The sequence below is a fragment of the Cyprinodon tularosa genome, unplaced genomic scaffold (assembly GCF_016077235.1).
Source record: "Cyprinodon tularosa strain WSP-4 unplaced genomic scaffold, ASM1607723v1 ctg1006, whole genome shotgun sequence".
Classification (NCBI taxonomy): Eukaryota; Metazoa; Chordata; class Actinopteri; order Cyprinodontiformes; family Cyprinodontidae; genus Cyprinodon; species Cyprinodon tularosa.
In genome coordinates this window covers 215,226-227,359 of record NW_024037790.1, presented here as the reverse complement: position 1 = coordinate 227,359, position 12,134 = coordinate 215,226, and the positions used below count along the sequence as shown (strand labels likewise).

Sequence of the window (12,134 nt, the reverse complement as noted above, 5' to 3'; positions counted from 1 at the left end):
TGAACCCACAGCCAAATCAGGATTGGTGTCTAAAGGTAGAAAGTTCAATTTCTGGCCTAGAGGGATGTGTTCAGGAGATATTACAAGGACTTTCTAATCTGCAGACTTCTCAGCTGTGGTTGAGCCTCCGGTCACTCACCCTGTCCCTCTTCCTGTCACACCCAAAGCAAGTGCTTTTTGTGAACCTAAGATTCCCCCTCCATAGCGTTTTAATGGGAATCCTGAACAGTGCATACCTTTTTTGATCCAGTGTTCTCTAATTTTTAGCCTTCAGCCTTCCCGTGAGGTGGCCTATGCCATCTCACTTTTATCGGGGAAGGTAAAGCAGTGGGGCACATGTGAATGGGAGAAATATTCCCACAGCTGTGACTCATTTTTTTATTCTTCTGATTACAGTTTTTGATCCTGTTCGTCCAGAGAGGGAGGCTGCAAGGAGACTTCTTTTTCTCTCAAACAGGGTTCTCGCCCAGTGACCGACTACATCATCAATTTTCATGCCTTGAGGTCCAGTTGTCTTTGGAATAAGGAGGCTTTATTTGATTTTTTTCTTTATCAGGGTCTGTCAGGTGATATTAAGGATGAGATTGCTACCTGTGATCCTACCAAGACCCTCAAAGGTCTGGAACAGTTGGCTTTTCGGATTGATCAACGCCTTCGTGAAATAAGAAGAAACAGGTCTACTTTCTATCAAAGAAGGGTCCCCACTGTCCAGGTCAGTCCATGCAATATGAACCAAGCCTCTGCATCTCCTGCTGCGTTGCCTAAGGAACCCATGCAGTTGGGTAGGACCAGACTTTCTGCTGAAGAAAGGGAGAAAAGGTTCAGAGACCGCCTGTGTTTCTACTGTGGTGAGAGTAATTGCCTTTGGCTGTCCGTTAAAAGGACAGACTCAGTAAAGCCGAGGGGGTCTTTACTGAGTCTAATCTAAGGTCCAGGAAACCTCCTCACAATCAGAGCACCGTCCAATTTCCTGAGTTCTCTCAACTGCGGTTTCCTGTTTTCATTGATTCTGGGGCTGATGCTGACTTTATAGATGTGAACCTGGCGCACAAGCTTCATCTGGAGGTGGAGTCCCTTGAAGAACCACCACTCTAAGCGAAAAGGTGATGGCAGTTAGCTGTTCATATACTCCTCAGAGGTGATGAGAGATTTGTTGCATGTGTGGGTAATTGAGAAGTATAGGCAAGCCCCCCAAGACAGAAGTAACCCAATGGCACCATCTGGTGGAAGAACAGTGGAACTGAAAAAGAACATAAACTAACCCCACAAACTGGAACCACAACAGGTAGAGTTATTAGACAGCATGGGATTCATTTCCACTGTTATGCTGATGATACCCAGCTGTATCTGTCTATAAATCCAGCTGATGCTAAACCATTACATAGATTACAGGCATGTCTGAAGACATAAAAACCTGGATGTCTCTTAACTTTCTGCTCCTGAATGCACACAAAACAGAAGTTATAGTCTAAAAAGCTTCTAGTTAGAGTGGCTCAGGTTATCCTGAGCTATCTCTATAGTTTTGCTGCTATAGGCTTAGACTTCTGGAGGACATAGGGACCCCTTTTTCATCATTCTGCTTCATTCTATCTCTATTCTCCCAATTTTCCGAATCTGTTAGCTCAAGTTCTAAATGTATGCTCTATCTGCCTTTTCTCACAGTAGCTTTATCTTGTCTGTTCCTGTTTGGCTGTGACTCCATCCTGGAGAGAAATATCAGTTGTGCTGCTGCCATCAACACTTTTATTTATAGATGTTGGAGATCAGTCTGTTTATCAGTGTAGTCCTGTTTCTCTGATTGTGACTGGCTGAATGTATTCTCTTCATCCTCTGACATGGAAGCTGGCTCGGAGCTCGTCTGCCGGGCTGCGTATTTCCTGGACAGGGCCACCTTTTTGGATTTCGTTTTGTATCGCTGCTTCTGTCTCCTTGAACCCCAGTGGACCTCAGCACATGGCCGCGCACACTGAGCCTGGTTCTGCTGGAGGTTTCTTCCTGTTAAAAGGGAGTTTTTCCTCTCCACTGTCACTACAAGCATGCGTATTGTGAGGGATTGCCTTCCAGTCAATGAGTCGATGCAATCAACAGTTTTTTTCGTAGATAGAAAACTTTGAATCAATTTGACTGTATGATCTGGTGAACTGTGAAGTGCCCTGAGATGACGTGTTGTGAAATGGTGCTATATAAATAAACTGAATTGAATTGAATTGGACCATCGTACAGGTAAAGTGGGATGAGTCAGAACTTGGAGTAAGTTCAGGTATAAATTCCTGCATACTCAAGAGTTTTCACTTTCCCAAAGCTAGATAGCAGTTATGCAGTGACTGATTAATTACACAAGTTACCCCTCAAAACAACAACCTTATCCCCAGTCGGTTGCACATTTGAGCTGAGATCAGGCACAAGAAAAGCATCAGACTGCTGAAGCCTGTAGATATTGCTGAGTAATTCCTCATTAAGCTCCACCATGTGATGAGATGCTTTTTTTAAATAAGGATTCATAGATTTTTTATCTTTTTTCCCACAGTCAGTAATTCTTTCTGGTTTTTCTTTTAATCATAAAGTCAATATAATCGCTGAGAAGGGCTTTCTCTCTGTTTGGATGTGAGTCCATAGCTTCAAAGCTGAAATAGATTAGATTAGATTCAACTTTATTGTCATCACACAGGTACAGGTACAAGGTAACAAAATGCAGTTTAGGTCTAACCAGAAGGTTCCCTAAATACAGGAACCATTATAAATGGTAAATGTCCTGTACTTATATAGCGCCTTTATTCAAGTCAGGAGACTTGACCAAAGCGCTTTACACTACATTCATTCACCCATTCACGCACACTGATGGTGGCAAGCTACATTGTAGCCACAGCTGCCCTGGGGCTCACTGACAGAAGCGAGGCTGCCGTACACTGGCGCCACCGGGCCCTCTGACCACCATCAGTAGACAATGCAGGTGAAGTGTCTTGCCCAAGGACACAACGACAATGAAAGTCGGAGTCGGGGCTTAAACCGTCAACCCTTCGATTACAGGGCAAACTCCCACATCCAACGCCACTGTCGCCCTACACGCCACTGTCGCCCTATTATATACCTCAGAGATCGGGGTTCCTGGACTTTGAAATGTGTGCATGTTGCGTCAGTCTTTAAAAAGGATCCGCCCAGAATTTCTGCACCAGATGAAGCCTCATGAGTTTTTGAACCATTTGGGGAAAATGCTTCAACAAACCACACAATTCATGAAGCTTCGTGTGAACATGTCACCACCTACTGATGAAGTGGATAACTACAGTTAGTGATATAATCTGTGATTTTGTTTCTAATTGTTTTTCCTCTTTTTTACCCATTAAAGTTCCTTTGAAATTGTTCGCGATGGATGTGTATGGAGTCCCATAGTTGTGATTAATAACATAATTTGTACGTTTTTTGTGTGCACATTTCTTAGAAAAGAACAACTTTTAAGGTACACTGTTTTCTGTCATTTTAGTGACATAAGCTCAATCAGACAGTGAACATGCAACTTTAGCAATGATGAGAAAAATCAAAGGCGTTAGTCATTTTTATCTGCCATACTTGACTTCTTGGTTCTGTTTAAGTTTTCATTTTGGGTTTTCACTTATGCTTTATGTTATTTTACTCTGTAATATCAAGATTTATATTGTTTTTGAATTCTTAGTTTTACGCTTCCTTTTTTTCTCTTATCAGCTTTTTGCTATTATTTATTTCTTGGTCTAGTTTTAGTTATTTATTCATTCTCCTATCCTTAGGTGAGGTTTTCAATGACTTCAGTTATCTCCAGTCCCTTCTCTTATCCTCTACTTTTCTCTTGGTTAATCCGTATTTTGTTGTAATTTGTTTTGTTTCCTTTAGCTTTATTTATTTGTTGTTCAAATCATATCTTGATTAAATTAAAAAGTCAACACAAACAACAAACAGAACAACAAAGCCACATTAAATATTACCTCTAACTATCTGTTTGTACATATACTTATAGACATAAAGCACGCACACATCCGTTAGGCAAAAAGAAACATTCATGGTCCAAAAACATTCGCTAGCCAATGTTTTTCTTCGCCATCCCTTTCATCATAATAGTCGTAAGTCTTTTACCTACGTACTTAAAGAAAGCGGTCCAAATCTTACAAAACTGGCAATCAGTGTACTTTGCATTGTCTCCGGCTGTATCCTGGCTCCTCTGTGCTGATCGTTACACTCTCTTGTGATTCGTATATTATTTTAATGTTGATCCGCCGTGGTAGTTAAAGGACTGGGTGAGAGTTTAAGTGAACTAATGGTATCAAAACTATTAATTTAAACCCAGTTTAAAAAACTGCTTTTCAGTGGTCTTTTATTTCTGTAATTAAAGAGCACAAATTCATAGTTTAAACATGGAAACAAATCAATGAAATCGACAGATAATAAAATGTTCTGATCTAACACAGCTTCAGTGAAAAACTGAAATTGAACCAACAACCTCAGATGTCTTCCTACGGTCAGCTAATGGTTCACAGCTCCTGTGTGGATGTTCATTATATAACGTGGCAGATTCATAGGAAATGTTTCAAATACAACTTTGTTCTCACCTGTCGTAGTCACCGTTACAGAGCGCTCGAACCGGAATGATGAATGGCTGCCACACAGGGTTGAGATTATTCTTGATCACCTCTGTTTTGTGGCAGATGGTAAACCTGGTAACACATAATAAACATAATCAGAAAATGAATTGATTTTAAGCAAAGAGACGAGTCAAAGATACACAAAGCAAACAATAGATTTTAGACCTTCTTTAATATAACTGTGGAAACCTACTACCACCAGCACACTGTCTAAGTCTGCTGTTGGCCATAGATCTACTGGCAGATCTTCAATTGCTTTAAGTAACAAGACGGAAAACACCTCTAACCTAGATACAAGTCAGAAATATTGGCTGAACGCCTAATAGGTGGATTGCAACTAAAAACAAACTTACGTTCCATCTTCATTGCTCCGGTAGAAGACGAGGAAAGGATCCGATTTGCCAAAGAAATCCTTTTTATCCAGCTTGTTGGCACAGAACTGCATGGTGGCTATGTCCTTAAACAACAATGCTTGTTTTTAGAACCTATGCAATCTGTGGCACACTTTAGTGTTTATACTGTTCAGACTTTGTATTTATATCAGAAAACTGTTATAACTAATTAAATAACTATGCTAAGTTCCCACCGGATGCGACTGAAGCAGCAGAAACATTTGGTTTACATGCAGTCAATGGTTGACAAAATGTAGTTTTTTTCAAAGCCATTTAATTCAATGAGCTTTAGGGTCTGCTCTTTGTTATAGGCATTTACAGGCTTCACCCTTTCTAAGAAAGTCATGAAGACATAAAAACCTGGATGACTCTTAACTTTCAGCTTCTGAATGCAGACAAAACAGAAGTTATAGTCTTTGGACCAGAGTCTTTGAAAAAGAAGCTGATTAGCCAGTCACTTCATTTGGATGGGATTAAACTGATTTCAGATAATAAAGTAAAAAATCTTGGTGTTGTTTTTGATCAGTACCTGTCATTTAAATCCCAGATCAAAGAGGTTTCTAGAATTTCCTTCTTTCATCTGAGGAATATTGCAAAAATGAGCAATCTCCTGTCCAGGGGTGATGCAGAGAAACTAGTCCATGCATTTGTTACTTCAAGGCTGGACTATTGTAATTCTTTACTATCAGGAAGTCCACAAACTGTAGTTAAAAGCCTTCAGCTGATCCAAAATGCTGCAGCCAGAGTTCTAATGAAAATGAAAAAGAGAGATCATATCTCTCCTATCCTGGCTTCTCTTCATTGGCTTCCTGTTAAATCAAGAATAGAATTTAAAATCCTCCTTCTCACATATAAAGCCTTAAATGGCCAAGCTCCATCTGATATCAGAGATCTGATTGTTCCCTGTCACACAGAGTTATCCAGTGTCTGCCTGACGTCCCAGAATTTCTTAAACTGCTGGCATACGCTGAAGTTCCTACGGATTTTTTCTATTCTGGGCGTATAGAGTATTCAAGTCCAGAACGTCTATCCAAAGACAGCCTACCTGCTGCATAAAGCATGGCAGCGTAATGCCCATGAAATGATGCACAAGCCAGTTGTCCTGAAGGGGGCAGCGATGAAGTTATGCACAAGTTACTCAGAGATTTTGGATAAGCTATAAGCCATGACTGTTGAGGAACTGACACTGAACGGATGTCGACCATCAGATAACTGCCCTACAACGTATGGCAATACGCTGGCATATGCTGGCCTGGTTATCCTCCCGCAGCAGCGTGTCGCAGATATTTCTGATTTATGCCCAATATTGAAGCGTGGTCTGCGCTATGTTATTCCACGCCACAACGCAAGAAGGACAATCAGGAACTAGCTGTAGGTCTAGATACGGCAAAGGCGGTGAGGAAGTGGGGGCTGTTGGGATCTGGAGGTCTGTCCACCTTTCTCCAGCAGAGGGCATTCTAGGTCTCCTGGAGCTGAAGCTGACCACCACACCTGCGGCTCATTAACTCATCAGGAGACCAGCATTTAAGGAGGGGCAGAGCTACAATCCGACGCCAGAGTGTTTGCCAGTTATGGTTAGCGAACCTGAGCCAACCTGCCTGTCTGTATCTCTGACTCCCTTGAAGCCTGAACCTGAACCTAACCTGCTTTTTGTCCTCTCTGCTTCTACCTGAAGACCTGGAAGGGTTTCTCAAACGTGAGACCAAGCTGTCTGTTCTCAGTAGAACCCCTGGAAATCCAACTCAGTCTGAAACCTGCCTGCCCGCTCTCAGCAAGAACTGAGAGAGAAGCTCTGATCCTGCTCAGTAAGATTATCTGCTCTGCCCTGCCTCTGCCTAGCCCTCTGCCTGCCTTCAGCCTCTGGACCCTCCCGGTTCCCCCCTTCTACCGCTCTGCTCATCTCTGATCAGGTATAGACCTGCAAATACCCAACCTGCAAGTTCACTGAAAGACTGCTAACCAATCTGTCCCTCTCTGCAGTGAAAACCAGTCATGACCAGACCCGGACCCGGTTATTCCCAGAAATCATAGTTCTTTATTGTGAATTGTCTTCAATAAACTTGTGAACTTTTTCCCTGCCTCTGAGTGTTCTGCATGTGGGTTAGATCCCTTAAAGCCAACATGACAGGGGCAAGTTTGTGCAACAACTGAGGGACATGAGGGCCAAAAAGAGCAGGGATCCAGGTGGAAAAAAGGTCCCAGCGTTCTTGCACACCTCGCTCTTCTAGCTGGTCCATCTTGATCAGTGATTTTCCCGAAATAATGGTCATAAAAACAAAACAAGCCAGTAAGGTCTCAAACAGGATGTAGATTCGCCCAATCAGAGGCCTCCTGTCTGCAGTCACCTACAATTTGGGAGAGGTGCACCAGAATGTCTGCGGAAGGGGGCGGGGCACATCTGTGTAAAGTGCGACAAACATGCAGATGACCTGGTTTCTGGGTTGAAACCAGCCTTCACTCAGGCATGATTCGCCCTCCTTTTGGCCACTTTTGAATAAATAAAGACAAGATTTCTTTGGTTGGCAATTAATAGCTGAGCTGATAATCTAGCCTAAGTCAGTAAATTGGTGGGAATAGCTGGATTTTAACAGCTGGTCCAGAAGCCACCCGGAATGTGAGAGGCCAAGAATCCAGGTGAGTAAGCGGATTACAGTTCAACTAAGAACATTCAATTGGTTTTACCCTTCAATTTGGATGATTTATCAATTAACTACAATTTCTAGTCATAGTTAATTGTGTATTCATAATCTAATAGTAAAATATCACAACAGCACTATATAAATGGACTAAATTGAAGTGAATTAATGTCTGTGGCAATGTGTTTCACTTGGCAAATTCAAAAATTGAATCTAGAATGTAAATATCATGAAATACAATAATAATTGAATAATAATAATAATATGACTAAGATTCTTTACTCTTTGAAACAATGTTTGATTTGTTTTTTTTATTTTATCAGTAAAAAGATGAGGTTTATGGTTAAATACTAACCCGGCAGTTGCTGAGCTCTTCGGCTGTGAAGATGATGGTTCCACACTTCTTACCAGGGATTCCTCTGTCAGCGACAAAGAGCAAAGAAAAAAAAAAAGCACAAAAAAACCAAAGCATTAACTTTTTCATCAAGATATTTGTTGTTGATCTTATATGAAGTTAAGCCTCAAAACAGTTAAGAGTGAAAATAATAAAAAATAAAAAAATCCAAAGCTTAAAGCCCTGATTCTTTTAGCTTTAATGGCAGCTTCACTGCAGAGAAATGGTGGGAAAGTGGACAAAGAGGGGAGTTATCCCCTCTAGGGGTTTCTCACATGCAATGATGCTTCTTTTTTCCACCATGGGCAGTGATAATCAGTCAGCGCTGCAGTGAAGGAGCCGTCATTTTGAAAGTGTGAGTAGAAAGCAAAAAAGAGTGGAGGTTCTAAGAAACGTAATGACCCAGATTCCCAGCTGATCAAGCTGAGCTGGCTTGAGTTTCTGTCTTTAATGTGAACCAGTGACTCAGAATGGAGTATCCCATCAGGGTCTCCAGACTATAAAATGGGCCTATTTACCCCTATATACTCCAATACCCCAGTTTTTCCTGTAAAGGGCTGATAGAGAACAACAACATAATTAAAAGTTTCCAAGTGAGGATAGAGAGTGGTGTAAATTGTTCTCATCCTCTTCATAATTCCCTGTGGTTGTTAAGTAGCTCTCCACCCCACAGCACGACACAGCAATTCGTTCCATCCACTTGAAGCCACGCCGCTGCTAGAGAGCGACACCATGCACGCTTTGATTAAAATGCTAGCTGAAATATGAAGCTGCTGCTGTAAACATCTGGGATCCACTCAGAGATGTAAAGATATTCCAGTGCATGCATGGCATGCAGTATGCTGAAAGGTAAACTAATCTCCCTGACAGACTGGGGTCTGTGTCTGCTACTTTTTTCCTACTGTTCTGTGAACATGGTCACGTAAACCCAAGGTCTGCTGAGACACATTGACTTGAAGGGAAATTAATTCCACTCATCCCATTTCTTTTCAAAGCAGTTTTGGTTTTTAATCAATCTCTCCTGACCTTCCAGCTTTACCAAAGGATACTAACAGAGATGCATGAGCATTTGTATAAAGCTAAATTACTTTTCACTAAAAACACAGAAGACAATCGTGAGATATTTTCTCTTGGAGGAGTAAAGCACCACTCAGTGTCTGTGGGTATATGCGTATACTTCTTCTTGAGCGTTTTTCGTGGTTTATTTACTGACCTTCTGAGGACCAACAGGGCTTGGTATGCAGCGAATGAACTTTAGCTAATGGAAAATGTTGATAACCATTAAGGGAAATGTTGGGGTTAGCAATAAATGAAGCAAATAAAATGAATGTAAGCTTACAGATACAAACCTGAGTGTGTGTCTAGTGGGGTTTCCCACAGAAGAAGGGTTATTTTTTCTCATCAACCTCTCGTGTAAATCCCTTCTGCTGTTTATTAAGCTATGATGCACACGGAGGATTATGCAATTCCACTGAGGCAAAATCCCAAATTTATTTCATTTTACACATTACTGAATGTTGCTTATTGATAATACTCTTCATTAAAACAACATCACTTAAAAAAGAGAAAATCTTTCAGAACCAAGGCCAGCTCCGTCTATCCATTAAAGGAATAGTACACCCAAAACATGATTAGCCTTCATTTTCTACTCACCCCCATGCTGAACAACACTCTGGAGTACTTTTTTGATATCTCAAATGCATCTGGAGATCTGGGAGGCTTCTTGCTGTCTGCTGACATTCAAATAATGGAGGTCTATGGCGCCCGAGGCAGAAAGGTCCATAAAAGTCCACAAAAAACGTGTCAATATTCCTCCATACTGCTCGTCCAATGTATTCCAAGTGTCCTGAGTGGGTAGCGTCCATAATTTACTCGAAACGAAGTCATTTAGAATGTTTTTAGAGCATAAACAGTAGTGTATAGGATTTCCTGAAAGCGCGTTCACGACGCTACAGAAACCGCGGCAGACCAAACCAGATGAAAGTGAGCATTCAGCTCGGCAAAGAATTCATGCTCTTCCTCAACACTGAAGTCCTCAGACATTTTTCTTTCGTTGTTTCTTTCTTTGCACAGGTAAACAGCACATTTCTTCTTCTACGCTTGCATTATCGGCAGAGCAGACGCTGAATGCGCACTTTCATCTGGTTTGGTCTGCCGCGGTTTCTGTAGACTCGTGAACGCGCTTTCAGGAAATCCTATACACCACTGTTTATGCTCTAAAAACATTCTAAATGACTTCGTTTCGAGTAAATTCTGGACGCTACCCACTCAGGACACTTGGAATACATTGGACGAGCAGTATGGAGGAATATTGACACGTTTTTTGTGGACTTTTATGGACCTATCTGTCTCGGGCGCCATAGACCTCCATTATTTGAATGTCAGCAGACAGCAAGAAGCCTCCCAGATCTCCAGATGCATTTGAGATATCAAAAAAGTACTCCAGAGTGTTGTTCAGCATAGGGGTGAGTAGAAAATGAAGGCTAATCATGTTTTGGGTGTACTATTCCTTTAAACCCTTACAGGACACGGCACAGGGCTAATGGTCCCACCTCAATCTGAGCTCTAGCTCGGCCTCAAACAACACGCTTCTCGGTTTTATGTTAAAAGCAAGCATAAAGTTGCCTCATAAGTAGTTATCTTGGTATAAATACTGTTTTGTTTATCTAAATTTAACATAAAGACAGAAAACAAAATGCTGACATTAGCAGCCGGATTTGTGCAGGTGGTGTGGAGGTTGGTTGAGGACCCAAATGCAGAGATGAGGTAAGCAGAAATGAGTTCTTGCAGGTTTAATAAAATAAAAAGGACAACAGAAACAAAATACATGAATCAAACCCCCCAAAAAACAGGAGACATCAGGAGAAAGCACACATGGAGAGCCAAGTAACAACAAGGAACCAGCACTGAAGAGCTGCAGGAGAGTATATATGGGATCCAGAACAAAGACTGGGCTAATCAGCTGATGTGAAGCAGCTGTGGATGGAAGAGACCAGAAGGGAGCTAGGGAAGACGAGAAGGGCACAAAGTGACAACAGAGAGTAACTAAAATCTGCTTAAATATAACACAAAATGGAAACTCAACCAAAGATCAACAAAACAGAATGACTTAGATAACTGAGCACTCAAAGTCCAAAAGGGGAGAACCATAACACGTATATGGAGGTAATTTGGACTTTTCAAAAGTCCATTTTGGTCCCCTACACTTTTTAATGTCCAAATAAAACTCTTACGCTACAGAACACAGACAGCAGGGTTAGGGTTAGCACTAGGACCAAGCAGTGCTTCCCTGAATTTAGACACTTTACCAACATCTGATTAGTGTGGAGTAAGAAATGTTGAGATATGTCTGTTCTTAGCCTCACAGGCTCCAAACGAAGGTCATGAAAGATAAGAATGAGTTACACAGCCTCCTTCATGGCATGAAGGGGAGGACTGCTGTTTTGAGAAAATCCATCTTGCCAGCGAAAGGTATATAAACCTATATATTTGTATGGTATAAATGTATGTACTGAGCTTGCTGCAGTTAAAGAGCCCTATCTCTCCATCCGAGGATGTTAAATAAATTTGAACCTTATTTCTTGCAAGAAATGCCTCAGCTTCCTAACCTTACATGCGCCACTGAATCAGGTCTGTGAAAGGTAATGTAGATAAACATCGCTCTGCAAAAGACAACAGTTGGTGAGGGAGTCTGCTGCTGTAAATTAGGCATTTTTTCTAGAGATGCACGATATTGTGATTTTGGCCGATATCCGATATGCCGATATTTTAAAACTCATGTAGCCGATAACCGATACCGATGTTAAAGCTGGACAAAAATAAGTAGTCATTGAAAATAGCAGTTTTGTTATCCATTTCTGACACTTTGAAAAATAATAAACTCAAATATATTTTCATATCCTGATATCAAATTGATTTTTAAAACCGCGGTATCGATCTATTTTACTTTCAAAATCTGGTGAAATTTCATCGTTCTGTTACAAACTCTCGTGATATTTTGCAAATTCTTGTGAGATTTTGTTAGTAAAATAGATCGATACCGCGTCAATATATCAACATATAAAAATATGGCAACATTTGGTGAATTTTCGGGGGATTTCGT

The 12,134-nt window shown here is 41.1% G+C and overlaps 1 protein-coding gene across 2 annotated transcripts in view; it reads right to left on the bottom strand.

Moving 5' to 3' along the window:
* LOC119777706 (copine-9-like) overlaps positions 1 to 12,134 on the bottom strand; it is a 139,341-nt gene that overhangs the window by 44,768 nt on the left and 82,439 nt on the right. For both annotated transcript variants that reach the window (XM_038276703.1, XM_038276708.1), the window contains 3 exons: positions 7,994 to 8,057; positions 4,964 to 5,067; positions 4,578 to 4,682 (listed from right to left, as the gene is read on the bottom strand). In XM_038276703.1, the coding sequence (XP_038132631.1) occupies positions 4,578 to 4,682; positions 4,964 to 5,067; positions 7,994 to 8,057 (273 nt within the window). The remainder of the gene's footprint in view (positions 1 to 4,577; positions 4,683 to 4,963; positions 5,068 to 7,993; positions 8,058 to 12,134) is intronic.